This window comes from Lissotriton helveticus, chromosome 7 (genome assembly GCF_964261635.1).
Source record: "Lissotriton helveticus chromosome 7, aLisHel1.1, whole genome shotgun sequence".
In the NCBI taxonomy this organism is placed as follows: Eukaryota; Metazoa; Chordata; class Amphibia; order Caudata; family Salamandridae; genus Lissotriton; species Lissotriton helveticus.
The window spans coordinates 302,680,960-302,707,265 of record NC_136068.1 but is presented as its reverse complement, the minus strand read 5'-3'; the positions used below and the strand labels follow the sequence as shown (position 1 = coordinate 302,707,265).

Below are 26,306 nucleotides of genomic sequence, written 5' to 3'. Positions count from 1 at the left end.
TCATATTCATGAAACAGCCTAGAGAAGGAGGTAGGCTTGCCTCTCATCGAGATACCTGTAGATCAAGAAGGTCCCTATGTTCACAGTCAAGTATTAGGGAGAGACAGAAAGTTTTTGATCGATACAGGGGCAAGTAGGACCACAATTAGTCATGCCGAAGTTCCAGGGGCTCCGCTCTCAGGCTCAAGAAATGTTTCCCTTGGATTTTCAGGAAAACCCATAGTTAATGAAATATCTAAGCCAGTTACTCTAGAAGTAGGTCCATTGTCCCGTACTACTGATCTGTTACTTACTAAGTCATGTCCAGAAAATCTATTAGGCATTAGGACATTGAAAGAATTAGGTGCAGTTATTTGCTGTTCCCCAGAGGGAATACGTCTGTTCCTACGTGACTTTAAGGGTCACTATGTATTACGAGATTTTGATTCAAGATTGTCTAATGTTCCGCAGCATTTATGGGCGCAAGGTCCAACTGATGTAGGTTACATGCAAATCACACCCTATCGTGTGACTCTCAAACCAGGTGTAGTGTTACCACGAATCAGGCAGTACAGATTGCCACCTGAGGCTGTAGCAGCCTTATCCAAAATTATTGACGAGCTCATGGCTCAAGGAGTAGTTGTAGAAACTGACTCCAATGTATGCAATTCTCCGATCATTCCAGTCATGAAACGTACTGATCCAAATGCACCCCCAGTATATCGATTAGTGATTGATTTACGAGAGCTTAATAAATGTATTATTCCTCAGTACCCAGTTGTCCCAGACATTTCTTCCCTGTTAACTGCTATTGATTCCGAAGCCATGTTTTTCACTGTTATTGACCTCAAGAATGCATTTTTTAGTGTTCCAATTCATCCAGACAGCCAGTTTCTTTTCGGATTTTGTTTAAATGGAAGGAGCTATATGTTTACACGCGCTCCTCAAGGTTTCACAGAAAGCCCTAGTATTTACAGTCAAGCACTCAAGAGACAACTAGACAACATTCACATGCCAACTGACACTGCCCTGCTCCAGTATGTCGATGATCTACTGATCACAGCCCGTTCTGAACGTGACTGCGAGCGAGCATCACTTACAGTTCTGTATTTTCTAGCCGAGATGGGGCACAAGGTGTCACCTTCGAAGCTTCAATTCTGTGTCCAGCAAGTGGTATACTTAGGACACTTGCTGTCCAAGAGGGGTAGGCAGTTGACACCCGACCGTATCCAGTTAATAGCGAGTCTTCCCCAGCCCAGAACCCAGAAGGAGGTACGTGCCTTCATCGGCCTTACTTCTTATTGTAGACAATGGATTCCCCAGTATGCATTTCTAGCCAAGCCACTGATACAGTTAACGACACAGGAGGCAGCCGTATCGACTGTCCTCCCTTGGACATCTGACCATACACTTAGTTTCAACGAGTTAAAGAAAGCCCTATGTCAAGCTCCAGTTCTAGCTACACCGAACTACAGTAAGCCTTTTACACTTTTCGTTACTGAACGCGAAGGTACAGCATTATCTGTCCTCACACAAGATCAAGCAGGTCAATACAAGCCCTGTGCTTATTTTTCGAGCACATTAGATCCAGTCGCCCAGGCGTTGCCTGCGTGCCTCAAGTCAGTTGCAGCCACAGCACTAGCTATCAGACAAAGTGATTCTATAGTTTTAGGACATTCCCTGACAGTACAAGTTCCACATTCAGTAGAAGTTCTTTTAAACCGAACACAAACTCAGCACTTGACAATTGCACGTTTAACAGGTTATGAATTGACACTGTTCCAGCCACACATAGAAATTAGACGCTGCAACGTCCTGAATCCTGCTACACTGTTACCATCAGTTAGTTCAAATCCAGACACACATGATTGTGTGGAAGTAGTTAACATTACGACAAAGCCAAGACAAGACCTGACAGACATTCCGTTACCAGATCCTGACCTGACACTTTATGTGGATGGTTCATGTATGAGAACTAGTACAGGAGAACTAGTCGCCGCGTATGCAGTGACTACTGACACTGAAGTTATTGAAACACACCGTATTGATACTCTGTCCGCTCAAGCAGCAGAGCTAGTTGCTCTGACACAAGCCTGTATACATGCCAAGAACCTGAAGGTTAATGTTTACACAGATTCACGTTACGCATTCGGAGTTGTACACGACTTCGGAGTGCTCTGGCAGGAGAGAGGTTTTATGACTTCTCATGGAACCAAGATTCAGCATGGTCTCCTTATTCAAGCCCTGTTAGATGCCATACATTTACCGACATCTATTGCTATCATGAAGTGCAAAGCACATACTAAAGTTACTGACATTATTTCCCAAGGTAATGATTTAGCAGACCGCACAGCCAAGCTTACAGCACAGACTCCAGACATTCCAGTCAATCTGACACATACTCCAGATCCGATTACATGCATGACAGTTAAGGACCCTACACAAGATGTCATAGATATCCAGTCACATGCTACTCCCGATGAAATCAAGAAATGGTCTGTACAAGGAGGGGTCCAGACAGATCAAGGATGGTTAACGAAGGGTAGAGCCACATGGTTTCTCCCCGATTCTATGGTTCAAGTCATTATCAATACCGCACATAGTCCAGCACATTTAGGAGAAAAAGCTATGTTAGACAGTATCCAGAACATTTGGTTCAACAAGCATTTACGAGCTGCAGCCAAGCAGAAAGTCCGTACCTGTATGATATGTTGTCAGTTTAATCCAGGTAAAAGTGTCCCGGTGGAACAAGGTGGTTTCCAGCCCCCTGACCACCCTTTTGAGGTCCTCCAGATGGATTATATTCAAATGGAGCGATGTCGAGGTTTCAAGTATGTCCTTGTAGTTGTATGCGCCTTGTCCAGATGGACAGAAGCATATCCAGTCCCAGATTACACAGCCGCGACCACTGCCAAGCAGTTGGTTCGTGAATTCTTCCCTAGATATGGACTCCCTAGAGTCGTATATTCTGATAACGGCCAGCCATTCTCATCTGAACTCATGAGACACGTTTCCCTGTTGTTAGGGTACCAGTGGAAGTTCCATTGTGTACGCCACCCAGAAGCAGCTGGACTAGTCGAAAGGCATAATCAGACTCTGAAAATCCGTATAGCAAAAGTCTGTAAAGACAAGGGTGTGGATTGGTTAGTAGCTTTGCCAGTCGCTCTGTTTTACATGCGTATGGTCGCACATTCCAGATCAGGTCTGTCCCCGTATGAGGTCGTTTTCGGCCGCCCCCCTAACATGTGGGGTACTCCTAGACCCCGAAGTATTACCGATGTTTCATGTAATATGTTGACAGATTACCTAGCTTCCTTGATGTCTGCCCTCAACTCATGTCGTTCACAGGTTGCCGCCGCATTTCCAGACAATACCGAGGTGGCACCGCACGAGATCGTTCCAGGCTCCCTAGTGATGATCAGAAATTTCGACAGATCAAGTCCGCTGGAACCACGTTGGAAGGAGCCACGTCAGGTCCTCTTGACCACCCGAACTGCCGTCAAGTTGGAAGGCAGGAAGGGGTGGGTCCACCTTTCTCATGTAAAACTTTTCAAAGGACCGAAACCAGTCTTTAAAAACATTTCCAAGAACATTTCCCAGGATTCGAAGGATTGCCAGAACATTGTTTTGAAGGACTGTCCCGCACCAGACTTTATTACAACCCCTCCCTTGTTAGAGAAAACTCCGCAACAGGAGTATAAGTTAAAGCTCAGGTCTAATAAGTCAGCCAGTTTGATTGTATAAGTCCTCCCCTAGGTGAAACGGTTAGACTGTTTCTGACATGTATAAAATAGACCCCCATAGTGAGAGAGTCAGTCAAAGCTCAATCAAATATATCGTTTTTCTGAGTTTCGTATTATTCATCAGCATAATGATTTCCTGCACCAGCTATGCTTTCTATCTGTGTTTTCCAGTTCCTCATGTAAATATGTCTGCTCATGCTACAGTAGAGCACACGTTTAGTGATCTGCCTCCTCACGAATATGCATACCGCCTCGCTATGCGTAATAACACATTTATCCGTATGTTACATTATTCACACCAGACCAGCAATGCCACCAATTGTTGGGTGTGTGGTCGACTCCCCCCTTTTCAGACACCGAAGGGAGTTCTGCCACTCTTTCCTTATCCATTCTCACACAATGGTTCGTGTGGAGCATGGTCCACGTTAACGTCATCCTCAACAGATATGTCTTTTCTTAACAGTACATGTTTCCCAGACAAGCAAGGTCTCCCCCACAGAACAGGTTTAGATTTAGAAAATGAAGTATATAATTTAGGAAATTATTCGTCGAATTTCATGGTTCTGAATGTTCAGTCTGATACTACTCCAGACTCACCCGCTATTTCAGTACTACCAGTCAAAGGCGAATTATGTGTCCGTAGTTATGGTTCTGTACATATAGGTCATAGTGAATGTACTACTGTTATCCAGTATAGTGACAGTGGGAAATCTATTTTCAAAGCTTCACGTCATTCTTATTTTATTTGTGGTCAAACTGCATATGTCCGTCTGCCCCTCGATTGGGAGGGAACCTGTTACATTGCTTTCCTACTGCCACCTGTTTTTTTAGCCCCACCTGACTATCATAGGAATTCTTTCTTAGTACACACTAGACACAAGAGAAATCTCCCGATTGTCGATTATACTGAAACCGCCGCAGAGCAATTCATTGATATAGATAAAGGTGTTTTCCCTTATTTAGGTACAGTTGTAAATAGTAAGCTTATTCGTAGGTTAACAAGAACCCTTGAAGCAGTAGTAGATGAGACTGCCTCCGCTCTAGGTAACTTAACTGAAGAGCAATCCTTTATGAGAATTGTCGTTTTACAGAATCGTCTCGTCCTTGACGTCATACTGGCCGATAGGGGCGGGGCCTGTAGAATTCTCGGATCCAGTTGTTGCATTTTCATTCCAAATAACGCGCCGTCTGTTTATTCAGCTATAACCAGACTCCATAAAATTGCCCATCTGTTACACCAAGATCCAGGCACCTGGACATGGTCCGGTTGGTTCTGGAATATAATTTCCGCATGGGGATGGAAAGTCCTGTCCTTCTTAGGTATTGCAGTAGCGATCATATTTAGCTGCTGCCTCTGTATACAATGTGGCCCTGCGATTTGCAGCATGTGTGCTACCTCTTGTATTCCTAGTCCCAAGCCCCGTTCTAAATCCCGTTCCAAGACAATTCGAGACGAGCAAATGGTACTGTATGAAATGATAGACGGTATCATGAATATTGATGTTTCCTGATGGAAACGTAGTGACAAGGAGGGAATGTGGAAAAGTAAATTTTGCCATGTTCTGTGTCCCTACGCCTCATCCATCATATGTTATGTGTGCATGATCAATATGCATATGTTATTCCCCATTTCTGATTAAAGACGCAATTACAGTTGTGTCCACCTCTAGTATGTTAGTTTCCAGTCCTCGTGAATACTACGAATATCAGGCCTATGTAAATAATGTTGCCACGTTTCTCAGTGTGCACGTTATTCCATTATAAAGTCTCCGTTTCTAGGCCTCAAAAGGGCCCGGACCACAGATTCAGCTCCTGTTTTCTGAAAGCCTCGCTGAGGAGCGATACAGCCCCCACCTGTATCCTCGACCCTTCACTTACTTCCTGCCTTGCAGTGCCCGGTGCACCCCGGCTCTGCCTCTGAGTCTGCCAAAAGTATGTTATAGTTCCAGCTATCAGTTCAGTCCTCCTCCTCTGCATTCCTAAGCTACTGAACTGCATCAATAGTTTCCGTCATTGTCTAGCCTTCTCGTCTCCATGTTAGAGAAATACTGTATTTAATGGTCATTTAGTATTCTTCATCACGCACTACATGTAGAATAATGCATGGTCCAGTCTTAGAATCAAGTTAGCTTTTCCCCTCATGACTTCTAATTTATATCAACGTGTTCCCTAAACATTAGATACCAGATAGGGTTTAGGTACATGTCGCTCCGACCCTCCAGACTCTAGTCTCTGCTCCTAGCACAGAGTTCGTAGCCCCCAGCTTCTCCTAGTAATACGTCATTGCTAGTTTCCGCGCACCATTAGGTTAGAGGTCCCGGCTCCTTAGGTAGCCCCCTCCTATGTGTCCGCCCATTCATGACATATTCTGTTACGTTTTCCATCACATGTCTAAGTAAACTCCCAGTTACACCCCTTATTTCTGTTATCTCTCGCGACTGCTACGCGTCACGCCTTCTACTCCACCTACTGTTACGCCTACTGCAATGTAATGCTATGTGTTTGCGCTATGTATATAAGTCAATGTTTTGTTATTGAATGTCAGCGCGCTCATCCCAGACCTAGCCCCAGCAGCTGCTGGGCCTCTTTTCCCCTGCTGGGCCCCAGTTGTCCTGCTGGGCCCTGTCATTCTGTTCCTATGCAGGTTGTCCTGATCCTGTCCTTATGCTGTAATAAACCTGCAGAAACTCCTACTACCTCGAATCTTGACTCTTATTTATTGAGCTATCTGCTATGCTATAAGTCTAGTCAAAAATAGGGTATTATTTATTTATTTACCACAGGTTAGTGACTAAACTGTTTTAATTTGTGCATCATTATGTCTGTTCTGTAAACTGCTGCATGTGTTGATCAGTAGCTATATGAGTAACTATATGGGTTATTGATTGGTTGCCCAAGTATTTGTATGGGAGACTGAGTGTGTGTGTGGGTGGCTGGGAGGTGTATGACTCTGTGCATAGATGTGTGAGCAGTTGATTCACTAGATGTATGGGTTCAAAAGTGCATGTGGAAACAGCTGTATGGGCGGTTGACTGTGTGCATGAGTGTATTGGTGAGTGAATGGATATCTCAGTGCTACATGTCAAAGTAAGTACATATGTAAAACACAGTACATGTGAGAGTTGACATATATAAATAACTGTGCATAAGAGCCAGTGAATGTGTGAGTGGCTGTATGGATCATTGTGAACTTGTATCAGGGATTGTATAAGAGAGTAAATATGTGTTAGTATATGTTTGAATAAGTAAGGTGTGTATAACTGTATAGTTGAGGAAATGGAGGTGTGATTGATTCTTTGCATGACTGACTAGGTGTGTGAGTAACTCCATGGATGAGTGACAGTCTGTGAGTGTCTGTTTACACTGAGTGTATCTAAGGTTATATTAGAGTCTGAAGAGGTTCATCGTATTATCACATGAATGATGTCATCAGTGATGTGATCAGTAATGTCAAATGAGATGTCATCAGTGATGTCACCAGTGATGTCATTTGAGATGTCATCAGTGATGTCATCAGTGATGTCATTTGAGATGTCATCAGTGATGTCATCAGTGATGTCATTTGAGATGTCATCAGTGATGTCATCAGTGATGTCACTGACCATGTCATGAATGATGTAATATGTGACATGATCAGCAGTGGATTGCGGGTGCGCGATATATAGTTAGTGCAACTAACTATATATGCGAATTTCAATGGTTTTGTGTGAGTAAAATAAGGTTTTGTAAATGCTAATTCCTAACTATATATGGTCTATAACCTATGGTTTTTTCAGTGAATTTTCAAGGTTTTGTAAATGCTAATTCCTAACTATATATGGTCTATAACCTATGGTTTTTTCAGCGAATATATATATATATATATATTCACTGAAAAAACCATAGGTTATAGACCATATATAGTTAGGAATTAGCATTTACAAAACCTTGAAAATTCACTGAAAAAACCATAGGTTATAGACCATATATCGTTAGGAATTAGCATTTACAAAACCTTATTTTACTCACACAAAACCATTGAAATTCCATATATAGTTAGTTGCACTAACTATATATCGCGCACCCGCAATCCACTGCTGATGATGTCACATATTACATCATTCATGACATGGTCAGTGACATCACTGATGACATCACTGATGACATCTCAAATGACATCACTGATGACATGACTGATAACAACATCCAGTGATTTTTTGTTTCTGTAAAGTTTAAATATGTCTTACATATTGAAGATTGAGTGGATGTGTAAGTGTCTGGACGAAGGATTTAGTAGGTGCATGACTAACTGTATGAGTGAGTGATTAAATGTGTCTCACTGAGTGCATGGGTTAGTGACTAAACTGTCTTAATTTGTGCATCATTATGTCTGTTGTTCTGTTGTTCTGTAAACTGCTGCATGTGTTGATCAGTAGCTGTATGAGTAACTATATGGGTTATTGATTGATTGCCCAAGTATTTGCATGGGAGACTGAGTGTGTGTGTGGCTGGCTGGGAGGTGTGTGACTCTGTGCAGATCAATGTGTACTTGTATCAATGATTGTATAAGAAGGTAAGTATGTGTTAGTATATGTTTGAAAATGTAAGGTGCTGTATGTTTAACTGTATAGACAAGAAAATGGAAGTGTCATTGATTCTTTACATGACTGACTAGGTGAGTGAGTAACTCCATGGATGAGTGGCAGACTGTGAGTGTCTGTATAGGTGTATGAGTGCATATGATAGTGTTGTAAAGATGAGTGATTGTATGTATGAATGATTGTATGGGTGACTGAGTGAAGGTGTGTGTAGACGTAGGAATCAGTGAGTGCGTATGTAGTAACTAGTATTGGTGTGTCAATGGTTTCAAAAATTATACTCTGTATTTAACACTGGGTGAAACAGAGGTTATATTAAAATGTGAGGAGATGCATTGTATTGTCACATGAATGATATCATCAGTGATGTGGTCATTGATGTCAAATGAGATGTCATCAGTGATGTCATCAGTGATGTCATCAGTGATGTCATTTGAGATGTCATCAGTGATGTCATCAGTGATGTCACTGACCATGTCATGAATGATGTAATATGTGACATCATCAGCAGTGGATTGCGGGTGCGCGATATATAGTTAGTGCAACTAACTATATATGGAATTTCAATGGTTTTGTGTGAGTAAAATAAGGTTTTGTAAATGCTAATTCCTAACGATATATGGTCTATAACCTATGGTTTTTTCAGTGAATTTTCAAGGTTTTGTAAATGCTAATTCCTAACTATATATGGTCTATAACCTATGGTTTTTTCAGTGAATTTTCAAGGTTTTGTAAATGCTAATTCCTAACTATATATGGTCTATAACCTATGGTTTTTTCAGTGAATTTCAATGGTTTTTTAATAGCAAATATCATAAGCTGTCGAATGTCAAGTACGTGGTAAGTGAAAACATTTTCGTGTTTATGCACACTGATCTGCTTTGAATGGTGCCCCCCCCCCTCATTTCTATTAGGAGTACTCTCTCTTTGCAGATAGTGAAAGGTAGTTAACGCAGGCCTTTGCCCCCGTTGTAATCCGTCGTGCCTGCTTCTCTCTCCATTTGATTGATTGTTATCCAAGTATTTACTGTTTTAGAATTAGTTCTCTTTGGTTCATTCTCTATTTACAAACAAACACAGAGTCGCAATACTCTGTTTAGTCTTTGCAGATAACGAAAAATCGTGTAAAAAAAAAGAAAAGGAATCGAGTAAAATCAGTAGGCCACTAATGGGATCTCTTTTTGACCTCGCTAAAATAGAAACATTAGGAACAACCCCTCATGACAAATACAAAACTAGTGAGATGAACTGAACTCCACACAATGATGGCTGCAAAACAGCTCGGCTCCGCCACCCACCCCGCCCAAAATAACGATAAAGAGCGGCTGCCATGATTGGTTGCGGAATGGCCACAACGGAGCTACGAAATGGTGGTGCGCTCATGCTAACCCCAGCTTCACTCTGAAACATCCAGAAACACTGTAGACTACCAATTCGATCAGTTCCGGTAGCGCCCCAATGTAACCCGGTAGACAAGAACTAGCCCTCCCCTCTTTGACTGATGGTTCTTGTTCCCTGTCCCTTCTGTTGTCATTTAACAGAACTATTTAGCCTGCTGAAAGGGGTTATGTTTCGACCGCTGGTTGGTGGAGACATTTTGACTATATTCTGGACCTGCGTTGTCGCGTAATGCGTCATATGACGCGCCGCGTTAGCGCATCCGGAAGTCATCCGGGGCGCGCAGCGCGTAACGTAAGCATAACAAGTCATGTGACTTGTTAATAAAACTTTTCATTGGTTCATTTTACTTTTCTTATTCTAATGATGAAAGCCTTGGTCATATCACCTAAAAATTACGCTTTTAATTACTTCCGAACATTATTTTTTCTTAAATATATGTTATAATGTTCCAGGCTAATGTACTTTCCCGGAAATTTTACAACTGTCCTGCAAGTAAAATATATTCTTTTTTCGAGAAAAAGAGCGTTTCTTCGTCCCATGACGGAGCCGTTGAGCAAAAGAGGGTCGACCTGCTGTCTTAGTCGCCGATACGCCTGAATATGAGATTCTTATCGATCACTTTATGTTGCAGGAATAGAAAACACAACAGCCCTTGACCATTTATCTTTACTGCGTTCCTTCGTATTATACCTTTTACCCTTCATGTAATTGGTCTGCTTTATTTCACTTGCCTTTTAATGATTCTAAAACAGTGACTATTATTAAAAACTTTACCAATGTATATACTACTACCATGTTTTCTTTTAAAAACCTTTATTGTGAAAATTTCATTATACAAATACGAGCCTATAACCACGTGGGCCTGCCACGGAGCAAACTGTAATCGTATATGATGAATAGACATTTACACTGTAGAGGAACGTAACGGGCGGGCCATTAGGTTGCAAGAACTAAGGTGTCTAACAGTTACGGAATCGGTGGACGTACATTTTATAATTAAAATACGACAGGGCCAGTTACAATAAAATTATCTAGATATACATTTGCGGGCAAGTACCATGGGTGACGTTAATTCGAATTTTCAACAGTACAGTAATCAATAACACATCAGAACTTAATATCAATAGGGATGTCGAAATATTCAATCAATTCTCGTCCCCGCCCGCCATGTGCTTCAAAACTGCATACGTATCTCGTGATTTCAAGGTTCTGCAACCAGTACACAACAAGGAGTTACGAGTCCCATTTATTCCGGCGCCATTTTGGGCGAGGACGGGCAGGTCCAGGATATAGTCAAAATGTCTCTACCAACCATCGACTATGATGATGTTCATATGCTGTATTTATTAGAGTAACACTCATCTGTCCACATGAAATTAATTTACCACAATCTAAACATGTCATTTTAATCTTTCCAAAGTTCTTCTAAATATTTAGGCCATTTCCCTTGCCTCTGAAGCTCTCAGTGCCACTTCTTTGATGAATGTACTAGCAGGTCAGGGGTTCTCCTCCAAATCTCTCTTTTATGCAGCACTATAATTAATTGGTGCCACCTCTCCATATGACGATGCATGGTATAGTTACCACAACTATATTTTTTTCCGGTTCCTCTGGAGAGTTCATCGTGGCAGATGAAGCGTGTAACGTACCGGGCATTTACCTTTTTTTGCATGTACAGGAAAGGAAAAAAAAATCGAGCGTCCGAGTTCTAAGGTGTCCCAGGGCCATTTTAGTGGACCAGGCCCAAATCCAAAGAACAGGCCGCCATTTTGAGAGTCCTCTTGCAGCCGCCTGTCGCTATAACATCAAGAGCAGCCGAAACTCAGCTGAATGGCAACTGAAACGGTAAATGGGCGCCCCACTACATTTCAGCATTGTAGGATGACCACACCAGTACAGCAACTTGCTAGACATCACCTCGGTGCCATCCGGATCTCGGCGCCCCACTGCAGATGAAGTGCCTCTCAACTATGAAACCACCACGGTGACATCCGGATCTTGGCGCGTTGTGCTGCCTTCGGCCTATTCGCACATCGGTCCGCTACTGACGCCATCTCACAGGCTAATGGGGTGACCCACGCCGAGTTTCAGCATTGTAGGATGACCACACCAACTTGCTAGACATCACCTCGGTGCCATCCGAATCTTGGCATCTCAACGCCTAGTGGTATCTTCCATACAGAAAATATTGTTACGCTGCCTTTGGCCCCATTCGCACATCAGTCCGCAACTTAGACATCACCTCGGTGCCATCCGGATCTTGGCATCTCAGCGCCTTGTGGTGTCAGTCAGAAAATATTGTTGCGCTGCCTTTGGCCCCATTCGCACATCAGTCCGCTACTGACACCATCTCACAGGCCAATAGGGCGCCCCACGCCGACTTTTACCATTGTACGATGGCCACACCAGTGGCACAACTTGCTAGACATCACCTCGGTGCCATCCGAATCTTGGCATCTCAACGCCTAGTGGTATCTTCCATACAGAAAATCTTGTTACGCTACCTTTGGCCCCATTCGCACATCGGTCCGCAACTTAGACATCACCTCGGTGCCATCCGGATCTTGGCATCTCAGCGCCTTGTGGTGTCTTCTACTCCGAAAATATAGTAGAAAATATTGTTGCGCTGCCTTTGGCCCCATTCACACATCAGTCCGCTACTGACACCATCTCACAGGCCAACAGGGCGCCCCACGCCGACTTTTACCATTGTACGATGGCCACACCAGTGCCACAACTTGCTAGACACCACCTCGGTGCCATCCGGATCTTGGCATCTCAGCGCCTTGTGGTGTCTTCAAATCAGAAAATATTGTTGCGCTGCCTTTGGCCCCATTCACACATCAGTCCGCTACTGACACCATCTCACAGGCCAACGGGGCGCCCCACGCCGACTTTCAACATTGTAGGATGGCCACAGAAGTGCGACAACTTACTAGACACCACCTCGGTGCCATCCGGATCTTGGCGCATTGTGCTGCCTTCGGCCTATTCGCACATCGGTCCGCTACTGACGCAAACTCACAGGCCAACGGGGCGCCCCACGCCGACTTTCAGCATTGTAGGATGGCCACACCAGTGCGGCAACTTGCTACACACCACCTCGGTGCCATCCGGATCTTGGCATCTCAGCGCCTTGTGGTGTCTTCTACTCCGGAAATATAGTAGAAAATATTGTTGCGCTGCCTTTGGCCCCATTCACACATCAGTCCGCTACTGACACCATCTCACAGGCCAACGGGGCGCCCCACGCCGACTTTCAACATTGTAGGATGGCCACAGAAGTGCGACAACTTACTAGACACCACCTCGGTGCCATCCGGATCTTGGCGCGTTGTGCTGCCTTCGGCCTATTCGCACATCGGTCCGCTACTGACGCAAACTCACAGGCCAACGGGGCGCCCCACGCCGACTTTCAGCATTGTAGGATGGCCACACCAGTGCGGCAACTTGCTACACACCACCTCGGTGCCATCCGGATCTTGGCATCTCAGCGCCTAGTGGTGTCTTCTATTCCGAAAATATTGTTGCGCTGCCTTCGGCCCCATTCACACATCGGTCCGCTACTGACGCCATCTCACAGGCCAACGGGGCGCCCCACGCCGACTTTCAGCATTGTAGGATGGCCACACCAGTGCGGCAACTTACTAGACACCACCTCGGTGCCATCCGGATCTTGGCGCGTTGTGCTGCCTTCGGCCTATTCGCACATCGGTCCGCTACTGACGCAAACTCACAGGCCAACGGGGCTCCCCACGCCGACTTTCAGCATTGTTGGATGGCCACACCAGTGCGGCAACTTACTAGACACCACCTCGGTGCCATCCGGATCTTGGCGCGTTGTGCTGCCTTCGGCCTATTCGCACATCGGTCCGCTACTGACGCAAACTCACAGGCCAACGGGGCGCCCCACGCCGACTTTCAGCATTGTAGGATGGCCACACCAGTGCTGCAACTTGCTGGACACCACCTCGGTGCCATCCGGATCTTGGCACGTTGTATTGCCTTCGGCCTATTCGCACATCGGTCCGCTACTGACGCCGCCTCACGTGCCAACGTATTTTCTCCGCATTTTACACCCTATGCCGCATAACAGGTCATGTGACTTGTTTATAAAACTTTTCATTGGTTCATTTTACTTTTGGTTTCCTAATGATGGAAGGCTTGATCATGTGACCTAAAAACAACACTTTTCATTGGATGAAAACTTTTTTTTTTCCCCAAACGATGAAAGCCGCACCTTGTTTCTGGATGTTTCAGACTGAAGCTGGCGTCAGCATGAGAGCACCACCATCTCGTAGCTCAGTCGTGGTCATTCCGCGAGCAATCATGGCAGCCGCTCCCCACCAGAAGCCTGCAGGAGTCGGAGCCCCCAAAACTTTTGATGAATTCTCAAGGCGGAGGGGACGCTTTCGAGAATGGGGTCCAAGACCTAGCAGACAAGCGTCCGATTTCCAAGGTGTCCCAGGGCCATTTCAGTGGACCAGGCCCAAAAAGGAAACAGCCTGCCGCCATTTTGAGAGTCCTGTGACAGCCGCCTATCGCTGCACCGCAAGAGTGGGCGCAACTCAGCTGAATTGCGGCTTTTGACACAGTGGACCAAAAACGGACGGAATGGCAACTGAAACGGTAAAGGGGCGCCCCACTACAGCAGACGAGACTCCACCTGGAGAGGCCCGTTCACGCCGCCTCCCCCGGGGCGCCCCACGCCGTTATTCGGAGCAGCATTGTAGGATACCAAAACCAGTGCGGCAACTTACTGGACATCACCTTGGTGCCATCGTTCTGCTGCCTTGGAACTATTCGCGCAACAGTTTGCTACTGATGACCCACCCCCCGCGACGCCCCATGCCGTTATTTGCTGGGTGGCAACTTACTAGACATCACTTTCGTGTCATCTAGATTTCGGCGCGTTCTGCTGCCTTGGAACTATTCGCACAACAGTTTGCTACTGATGACCCACCCCCCGCGACGCCCCACGCCGGAAATCTGGACGTTGTGCTGCGTTGGGACTATTCGCACAGCCGACCACTACTTCGTTGTTTTTCCCTAAAAATGTTTATATGTTATTACTATTTTTGTTTTCTTGTATATATTTATAAATTATTAAAGTTTTATAATCTTACTACTTTGTCGGAGTGCTATATATATTTAATGTGACACATAATTGTAAAAACTTTGATGTACAAAGAGTCATCCCTGGAATCTTCCGCTTCAGGCTCGGTCCCCTCCCCAATCACAATACAGGATGGTTTTCAGATAATAGCAACGCTTCTGCTGTGACGGATCTCATCCAGTGTGGGCCTTGATCTACTATAACTCCTTTGAAGAGGGGTGATTCTTTACAGCTGTGGCCATAAACTACATCTGCAGGGCTAGCTGATACCCTAGGACCAGCCTGGACAATCGGACACAGAGGAAAAGGAGTGTCAGAGGGTGCGGTAGTGAATAGGGCGAAAGGGAGGTGTCGGGCGGGCACAGGGTGTGATTCTCAGGGAAGAGCAGCGCAGATGGGGGGAGGTTTATTACCCATGCATAAGACAGAGAGCGGGGGTGACCACTGCCTGGGGGAGATGCTTGCAAGGGTGGGGAGCCATGCTAAGGATCGACAGCGTGCACAGAGTGGGTCTGGTCAAGGCATCTAAAATGGCTGCCGTGCACGACAAAAGTGTGGCATTTGAAAAAAGACAAGAAGGCGCAGACAATGTTTTTCAACACTTCCTGATTTCCTTCGAATCGAACGTTAACAGACGTTGGGGCATATTACCAAAGTTAAGCGATATTTATCCCTAACGATGCTTAGCAACGATTTTTTTACCGTCAGAAATTATCGCAGATAAACCTTGCTATTATCAAGGTTTATCGGAAATACGATAAAAAACGACCGCAATGCATTAATATCGCTGAAAACTCAGCGATATTCATGCATTACCGAGCTAATGCTCTTAGCCATGTTATCCACCTCCCATTGGATAACATGGCTAAGAACTGCTCAGGGCAGGTGGTAGCTTTTGGAGATATTCGCGCTTATCTCGAATATTTCCAAAAGTTGATAATAGGAGATAGCGATGTTAGCGACTGTTTCCAGTCGCTAACATCTTGGCATGCCCACTTTGCATGTCATTAGTGATAAATATCACTCACATGCAAAGTGGGGCCCAAGATGGTCGCTATCTTCTACTAGCCGTCGCTAACTAGTGTTAGCAACAGCTAGGTAATACACATATAATTTTATCTCCGCGAAGCGGAGCGCTGTTACAGATATATATCTTGTTTTTGAACGTTAATTTCTCAAAATGCACTGAAGCACATATATTGAGACCTAGCAAAGGCACATCGGGCTACCAGTCCCTACAATTTTGCCAAGTTTCGTGCAAATCCATTCAGCTGTTCGATCCTACCGAGAGACAAGATGGCGGCCGCTACGGACTGTTTGGAATGTTTACAGACACCGGAGAGCCAATCAGCTTCGCTTCGCAAAGCTCCGTAACGCGAAAAGTACGCGAAGCGGTGCGGTGTTACAGATATATATCTTTTTTTGAACGTTAATTTCTCAAAATCCACTGGAGCACATATATTGAGATCTAGCAAAGGCACATCGGGCTACCAGTCCCTACAATTTTGCCAAGTTTCGTGCAAATCCATTCAGCTGTTCGATTATTATTATTTTTATTTTTTTTTGCCCCGCGGGGCCCTTTTAAAACCTCCACATCAAACCTAGGGGGTCAGCAACAATGTACTATGCCCCCTTATGGTCATTTGCCCCTTCGCTTTGGCCTCTTCTTGTCTCTCGATCCTACCGAGAGACAAGATGGCGGCCGCTACAGACTGTTTGGAATGTTGACAGACGCCGGAGAACCAATCAGCTTCGCTTCACAAAGCTCCGTTGCGCGAAAAGTCCGCGTCCTGGGCCGCTGCCCAGTCCGCTGTTACAGATATATATCTTTTTTTAAACGTTAATTTCTCAAAATCCACTGCAGCACATATATTGAGACCTACAAAAGGCACATCGGGCTACCAGTCCCTACAATTTTGCCAAGTTTCGTGCAAATCCATTCAGCCGTTCGGGCTAAAAGTGAGGCCAACCGCCCTATGGAAATTAACATGGGAAAAACGCGTTTTGGGACCCCCCTTTTTTCTCGGCCCCCCCTTGACGAACCCCCCCAAAATTTTCAGGGGCTGCTCAGAAACAAAATGTGCCATTTTCCTGAAAATTTCAGCCAATTCCGTCCACAAACGCCAAAGTTATTAGACATAGAATTTTCAAAAAACCCATAGAGAAAAAATCCTAACTATATATACCTACTGGCGACCGCCAGTAGGTAATATATATATATATATATATATATATACATATATATATATATATATATATAACAATTCTATGGCAAAATGAACCCCCTCATTTTGTTCCTTTGCAAATTAAATGTTTTAAGTGTTAACACTTTATTCCAATCAAGATGACTTCAGGTGTGCCATACTTTTGTCATAAGTAAGACTGTTAGCGCTCTAGTTGTTCTTTAGAACACTCTGGGACATTCTGTCACTGGGCTATAGTTGGGCTACATATGGCTGATATTTGGGCTATATTTGGGCTCTTTTGTCTCTGGTGGCCATCTTTGGGCTACATTGGGCTACATTGGGCTACATTTGGGCTCCAACATATATATAGCCCAATGTAGCCCAATATATATTTTTCAAAGTTAATTTTCGTAAAAACCACTGGAGCATATATCTTGAGACATAGCAAAGGCACATTGGGCTACCAGTCCCTACAATTTTGCCAAGTTTTGTGGAAATCCATTCAGCCGTTCGAGCTAAAAGTGAGGCCAACCGCCCTATGGAAAACTCAATGTTAAAAACACGTTTTGGGACCCCCCTTTTTTCTCGGCCCCCCCTTAACGAAACCCCCCCAAATTTTCAGGGGCTGCTCAGAAACGAAATGTGCCATTTTCCTGAAAATTTCAGCCAATTCCGTCCACAAACGCCAAAGTTATTAGACATAGAATTTTCAGAAATCCCATAGAGAAAAAATCCTAACTATATATACATAATATATATATATATATATATATATATATAACATTTCTATGGCAAAATGAACCCCCTCATTTTGTTACTTTGCAAATTAAATGTTTTAAGTGTTAACTCTTTATTCCAATCAAGATGACTTCAGGTGTGCCATACTTTTGTCATAAGTAAGACTGTTAGCGCTCTGGTTGTTCTTTAGAACACTCTGGGACATTCTGTCACTGGGCTATAGTTGGGCTACATCTGGCTGATATTTGGGCTACATTTGGGCTCTTTTGTCTCTGGTGGCCATCTTTGGGCTACATTGGGCTACATTGGGCTACATTTGGGCTCCAACATATATATAGCCCAATGTAGCCCAATATATATTTTTCAAAGTTAATTTTCGTAAAAACCACTGGAGCATATATCTTGAGACATAGCAAAGGCACATCGGGCTACCAGTCCCTACAATTTTGCCAAGTTTTGTGGAAATCCATTCAGCCGTTCGAGCTAAAAGTGAGGCCAACCACCCTATGGAAAACTCAATGTTAAAAACACGTTTTGGGACCCCCCTTTTTTCTCGGCCCCCCTTAACGAAACCCCCCCAAATTTTCAGGGGCTGCTCAGAAACAAAATGTGCCATTTTCCTGAAAATTTCAGCCAATTCCGTCCACAAACGCCAAAGTTATTAGACATAGAATTTTCAGAAATCCCATAGAGAAAAAATCCTAACTATATATACCTACTGGCTATCGCCAGTAGGTAATATATATATATATATATATATATATATATATATATATATATATATAGGTATATATATATATAGGTATATATATATATATATATATATATATATATATATATATATATATATATATATATATATATATATATATAAATATATATATATATATATATCTTTTTTTTTACTTTCAATTTTTTTATTATCTAGCAGACAATTTACATAAAATTCCAACTTAAGTTAGTGATTCATATTCCCCAATGTGGACTCAGTGAGGTTTTTACCTGTGGGTGATACTCTGCTCGCCCAGGGACTGCTGTGTGGCTTTGAGGTAACTCTGCCTTCGTGCTGCGGTCTTTGGAGATGGCTTGGGACTGCCCTCCGAGTCCTCACTGTCATCGTCCCCCATGGCTTTGATGTAGCTGCCGCTCCGCATTCGCCGGCATGGTATTTCGCTGTCCTGAATTAACGTGTTATTCCAGTCCCCCGATGGCACCTAAAAAACATAGAAGAGGTGCGCCATCATTAAATCTACTCACAAGAAATCAGGATTTATTGGGAGAAAATATATGGTTAACAGTGCAGTCAATGGAAAACATTCACTCTGGGAACCCATAAATTAGGAGTCAAAATGTGACCGCGGAATGTGCGCAGAGTCAGGAGAGGTGGAGTCATGAAAAGCAGGGTCTGCCAATCAACGTATACATTTATTTTTATAACACTCTGCCACAAACATTTTGGCAACATTGTCAAATGTGTCAGTAAATCACATGTTCTTACTTACTCAATTTGTCACAGAGACGCTGCATTTTAAAATATCTTATGGGCTGAATGCACCTGCTGAAGAGATACTTGTGTACCTAACAATTTTCGAGGGATAATAATAATGGTAAGATACTTCTGGTGGATACTGCACTTTCTGGAGGAGTTTGTGTTTTGCCTAGTCACACTTTTCATTCATAGAATTGTACAGAGGCTTAATGTGCCTGCTTCAAAGCATATTCATTTTTGTTATCTGCAGCTCATATGATACCTTCCTTCTAATATAGCACAGTGAGCTATGAACCAGCATCAAGGACCTGCCCTGGGTCGGATTGGGGCACATTATAGGCCCCGGAACCAAACAAAAAAGTTGTATAGATGTTTTGCAAGATATGTGAGACAGCAAGCTTTTGTTTGTTACATCGGCCAAGGAGCTTGATGGCTAGTGTAACAAACTCCATCCCCCTGACTCGAGGGATATTAGGACGACGGAGTAGGACAGACTGGTCATTACTCCTTGATGGGATTTGATTGTTTGTCCCTGAAACTTAGGACCACGCAGTGGTCAAATCACGTCGAGAAGGTAGATGTGATTTTTTCGGTTACAAGGAGTGGTTATTAATTTGCCACTTGTGCTCTCGAAAGACGTTGTGCCAAACCCTTTGGTGAATTAAGTGTGATCAATTTGGCCCTGATGAAGCCCTGTTGGGGGTGAAACACGTTGGCTGCGCTGTTTATCTAACTCCACATATTAAGGAAGGATACAGCTCCAACACTGAAGGCTCAATAATTTTTTTCATCTTATTGTCTTGTTGCTATTGTTGCCTCACTGTCTATGAATTGTTAGACTAACTTTAACCCTTTTCCCTCTTTGTAAGTCTGCTGTTAGGTGCAGCACGCATACAAAGTCAGAAAAGGAAAGAGAAAGGAAAGCATTTCTCCTTATTTGCGCCTTCTTCAAAAGGGGACAGTTTTCTGATGCTAAACTCTGTCTACTTTATTTAGTAAATAAGGTTTACATCAGAAACATTGGGTGGTTGCATGGGAACACCTATGTAGCATCCGCGGCACACCCCCTTGACGCTAAGTAATGCAAAGCAGCACTATGTGCTGCTTCGTGGTACTTTCATGTAATCAAAGTGCTAAACACGTTTAGCGCTGGGAAGTAAATCAGAATAAAATGGCACCGATTTGCATCACTTTCGTGATGCACACACGCCATAAAATCTTAGTAAATATTTCCAATAATCTACTGCTGAAAATGACCACTTTCTTTTTCTTCTTCTATCCTGTTCATCATCAGAATACATTTTATTTGCTCTATTAAAATAGACCATAAAAGTACAAAGAAAGGAAAAATATTACAATAAAATGGATAGATGATATACATTCCTGTACGTTATAAAATGCTCCATAAAATGATTATATTAAATCTTTCATCGCACCCCTTTCTAAGACATCCTAGTAATAGTTTTACATTTGGAGGTAAGATCTGAAGGAAGGGAGAAAAAACAAAAACCTCAATTAGGGGTCCACTATACAGTCCTACCTACCTACGTTTCTCTTAAGATCATCAATATTTATTTGAAACTAGATACAATGTTTACAATGAAAAAGGAAAACAATATTATGTTATGTTTAAACCACTAATTATACAGCATATAAAAGTCTTGAACTGGTACATGGCTTATACCATATCCCATATTTTACAAAATAAAATAATGTGCCGGCTATGTCCAAAAGAGTAGAGCCGGGAATGGGTAAGGATCTAAATGCCTTTAGCGATTCAGTTCATAGACGCCAGACCCCTAATTTACAAGAAATAATAGATTGGGCTATGACACAAAATCATCATCATTTTATGAAGCATTTTTATAACGTACTGGAAATTATATGGTCATCTATTTGTTTTATTGTCATATTTTTCCTTTCTTTGTACTTTTATGGTCTATTTTGATAGATTGAATAAACTATTGCTATTGCTATTCCTATGTTTTGCATCCTAGCATTTGGTTGCTAGGTTATGGTGGAATGTTCTGCTCCTGATCTTCAGTTGAAGACTGGAGCTTGTTGGATGTGCACTCTGATGGATCTTATGCTGTACTTGAAACTCTTGATTAAACTTAATATCTAAGTTTACCTCCTTCTTCTGTCATTCATTGGATACAACATAAATTGGCGACGAGGTGGTCAAGTCAGCATTATCCACGAACCTACGCTCAAGATTTTAATTTTATTCAGATTTCATCAGATTCCAGCGCCCATCCTTGTTTCTTCAATTTCTCTACCTTCCTTCATGGATCTAAGTCTTCCATCAATTTACTTCAAATTGAATAATTTCAAGAAACAACGCTAACTTCATTTAAAGTAAGTCTTTTCCCTCTTACTTGTGATTTGATTGCACCAGCGCCTGTACTTCCCACTGTGTCTTGATTGCACCAGCGGCTGCCCATTATTTCATATGGTATTTCAGTTATTTTCTCAATATAACTTTACTTATTACAAACAGACAATAATATATCCAACCAGCAAAACAACCATCACTTCCCTTTTGTGATCTGATTGCACCAGCGCCTGATTATTTCTTACTATTGTGTTCTGATTGCACCAGCGCCTGTTTCAATTATTCTTTACTTATCCACTTTTCATTTATACTCAGCGGCTGATAACCTAACTGTTCCCCACTTGAAATGTGCCTTTGATTGCACCTGCGGCAGACCCTGCAGCTTATTTTTCATTTTCTTGCTAGTTTTGCTGAAAACATCGATTTCCCATTTTAACTTTTACTTACTTTACTTATTTTCTCAAAATTTCCACAAATTCATTTCAATACACTGTGCCTTCTACCTTATAGAATTCGCTCGCTGTTTGAAAATCGCCATTGCATTTTCTTTGACGGTTTGCTCAGCGCGAGGAAGACGCGCGCTGCATTTCTTCTCTTCAGCGTTCATCATCCTGTTCCATAACAAAGCGCGTCATCTCGACCTGACGTCAAGGAACACATCATCACGTACGCACAACGTAGCGGCCATTTTGCAGTTGCTTAGATACCGTCAACATCTTATCACGATCTTCCGCAACGCGAAAACACAAGGTACTTTAACAATTTTATTTCAGCTTCAACTATAATACTACCCTTTTGAACTCACTTGTGTATCCTCTACGCTGATACACACAGCTCGCTTTGCATATTCAATACTACGTACGTCATATCTTATAATAAGAAAATACTCGTGTGTCTCCTACGCTGACACACACAGCTGAAACTACATACTTAACAATACGTGTTTTGTCTACGCTGACACACACAGCTGATGTTAGATATTTACAACGTGTATCTTCAGCGCTGATACACACAGCTGATATTAGATATTTACAACGTGTATCTTCAGCGCTGATACACACAGCTGATATTAGATAATTACATTGATACACACAGCTAATTGAATTAATTTTGCATATGTACTACAGTTAGCATATAATTTTAAATTTTATTTTAATCTTTTCATTTATTAATTCAGGATGGCTCAACAGACTGCAGTTCTTCCTTCTTCCTTTCTTCCAGAACCAGGTACACCTAAAATAAAATGGTCACATTGGTTTAAAGCCTTTAATAGCTATATAATTGCCATTGATGCTGTGAAATTTTCTGCTACTAGGAAAAATGCAATGTTATATAGTGCCTTGGGTGCTGACGGTCAAAGAATCTTTGATCACCAACCCCCTGTCATTAGACCTCCCTCAGATGATTGGGATGAGTACACTGAGGCTATCGCTCGTTTAGAAAAATATTTTAAGGATGAGCCTAGCGTAATTGTCGAAAGACACAGATTTTACACACGCAAACAAAGGGAGTATGAAAAATTGATATATTTTTAGCTGAGTTGAGAATTTTGGCTGCAACTTGTGAATTTGAAGGCCCTATTGATCAGTATCTCAGGGATCAAATTGTTGTAAATTGTTTTGATAACAAAGTTCAAGAAAGAATTTTATGTTGTCGTAACCCTCCCTTGCAAGAAACTTTGGAATTAGCTAGAGGTATAGAAAGATCTGCTTTTGCTTCCAAAGAGTTAGGCAATAATAAACCTACACATGTAGATTTAGTAAAATCTACTTCCTCAAAGAATTCTCAACGTAGTCAACCTCCAAAACTTGAATGGAAAAAGTCTGATAAACTTCCCATTTGTTATAGATGTGGATCAAAGTTACACCTTGCTAATTCAACTTCTTGTCCTGCCTTAAAAAAACAATGTACTAATTGTAAAAAGATTGGTCATTTTGCTACAGTCTGCAAGTTTAAATCCAAGACAATGTACCTTGAGGTCTCGGATCCTGATAATTCTAATACATGTGAAGAACAGATTGTAAAAAAAATATTGTTGTCTGTAGACATGATAGATGATCATGAAGATTCATCTATTTATGATCCATTATGTGATCTTAAAATTGGTCAGATTCTTGTTAAGGTCACTGTAGATTCAGGATCCCCTATTACCATCATTGCGGATTTCTTGTTTCTTAAACATTGGGACGAAAATTTACTCCTACCTCCCGATATACGTACAGTTGCATTTAATGGCAAAGTCATTGATTTATTGGGTTTCTTTAATGACAGTTTAACCTTTGAAGACCGTTCTATTGAGGCCAAAATCTACGTTTCAAAAAAAGGTTATAATGTCTTGGGTTGGAGAGATCAAGGTAAATTCCCTTTAGTGTTAAGACCTGGTACCAGAAATCCCATTTCTTTAGACCGTTCCATCAATATTAATGCTCTGGTTACTGAAGAACTTTCTCTAGAAAGTATCATAAATAAATACAACAATGTTTTTTCTGACAATCTTGGTTCAGTTAAGGGCTATGAACATAAAATTATTTTGAAGCCTGATGCTGTTCCAATAATTCATAAGGTAAGACATGTCCCTCTAAGCATTATGGAAAGACTGAAGGCTCATCTTCAACAACTGAGTAAAGAGGGAGTCATTGAAAACATCAACTCTTCGTTGTGGGTTTCTCCAATTGTAGTCGCACTTAAGAAGAACTGTGATGAACTCAGGCTATGTGTAGACCTAAGAGCTCTAAACAAGAATATTCAGGTAGATTGTTTTCCTCTCCCCCGTATTCAAGATATGTTGGCTCAGCTTAGAGGTACAAAGGTTTTCTCTACCATAGACCTACGAGCAGCCTATCACCAGATAGAGTTGTGTGAAGAATCTAAAGACTTAACTGCTTTCAACACTCCTTTTGGTCTTTTTAGATATCTGAGGTTACCTTTTGGTCTTGCCTCAGCGGCCTCAGTTTTTCAGAAACTAATGTTTCAGTTATTTGGGGAAGTTCGTGACGTCTTAGCCTACCAAGATGACATTTTGATCTCTACTAACACTGTGGAAGAGCATCTCATCAAACTTGATCAAGTTATTGGTATTTTAAGTGAGCATGGCATGACTGTTAAAAAACAGAAGTGCAAATTTCTCCTTAGTGAGGTTGAATATCTTGGTCATACCATTTCTCACAAAGGCATTGCTCCAAAACATGATCTTTTACAAGGCATTCGTGATTGCACTCAACCCATTAACAAAGATCAATTAAGATCATTTTTGGGTTTGAGTGAATTTTATTCCAGATTCGTACAGAATTTTGCACATGTTAGTGAGCCTTTGAGGTCGCTTACTAGGAATAATGTCAAATTTGTGTGGGATGAAGTACATAGAGTGGCTTTTGATTCCTTAAAGGAATTGATCATACATGCCCCGGCTCTTAAACCGTTTGATGGGAACTCTCTCTCATTCATTACAGTAGATGCTAGTAATACTGGTTTAGGTGCTGTTCTGAGTCAAGCTGATGGTGGGATTGAAAATGTTGTTGCCTTTGCTTCCCGTCAACTTTCCTCTTCTGAAAGAAATTATAGTACCATCGAAAAAGAAGCTTTAGCTTGCGTTTGGGGAGTAAGACATTTTTCCACATATGTTTGGGGTCGCGAGTTTGTATTAGTTTCAGATCATAAGCCATTGATTTTTATTTGGAATGACAAGGGTTTAAGGAATGCTAGTCCTAGATTGAGTCGTCTTCTTTCTAAGCTTTATGACTTTAATTTTGTCATGAGGCATATCCCTGGTGGAAAGAACTTCACGGCAGATTTTTTGTCTAGGTGTCCTTCAAGTTCTTTGAAGTTTTCTCCTGTCCTTGATGATAAAGAAGTAGTAGTTAATCTTTTGGATGGACTAGTTTTAGCAAAGGACGTGGTTTCTGAATCTGATTGGATTAAAGAGTCTTTGCAGGATCCTTCTTTTCTTACACTGAAAAAATATATTGCTGAAGGTTGGCCAAGAGAAAATCTTATTGACAAAGATCTTCTTCCTTTTTCCAAGGTTAGGGATGAATTAAGTTTGGAGGGTGATTTCCTTTTGAGAGGTGTTTCCCTCATCCCTCCTCTTTCTATTCGAGATAAGATCATTGAGATTGCTCACAAAGGTCATGGGGGGATCACTAGTACAAAAAAAAGATTGAGCCTTCACTATTGGTGGCCAGGGATGGACATCTGTGTAGATACCTTCTTGAATGGCTGTAATGAGTGTTCTCATGCAGAGAAATCATTGCGGACTGTTAACAAACCCTTGTGTCCCGTTGCTTTCCCTGACAGTCCATGGGAAAAATTAGGTATGGATTTTCTAGGGCCTATTGGTGGTTTAAACCAGGGTTTCAGATTTATACTCACCATTGTAGATTATCACTCCAAATGGGTTGCCTGTGAGTTTTTAAAAGAACCTAATACTTATAATGTCATAAAATGTCTTAAGAAACTTTTTCAGTCCGAAGGAATTCCCAAGTTTTTAGTATCGGACAATGGGGTACAATTTGTATCTTATGAGATGAATAGTTTTTTGGATAATTTTGCCATTAAACACCTTACCACTGCTTTGTACTCTCCACAGGGCAACGGCTTAGTAGAGAGAGCGAATCGTGTCCTGAAAGACGCAGTCCAATTAGCTATTTCTTCTAGCCTTTGTGTTCAGGATGTTGTCTGCGACAGAGTTTGGTCGTACAACAACACACCACATTCAACCACTGGGGTGACACCTTTCCTCTTAT

At 42.3% G+C, this 26,306-nt stretch overlaps 1 protein-coding gene across 1 annotated transcript in view; it reads right to left on the bottom strand.

Moving 5' to 3' along the window:
* The window catches only part of DLGAP4 (DLG associated protein 4), a 543,333-nt gene that overhangs the window by 277,052 nt on the left and 239,975 nt on the right, over positions 1–26,306 (bottom strand). Inside the window, exon 3 of the mRNA XM_078652094.1 lies at positions 18,743–18,954. Coding sequence (XP_078508220.1) covers positions 18,743–18,954 — 212 coding nt within the window. The remainder of the gene's footprint in view (positions 1–18,742; positions 18,955–26,306) is intronic.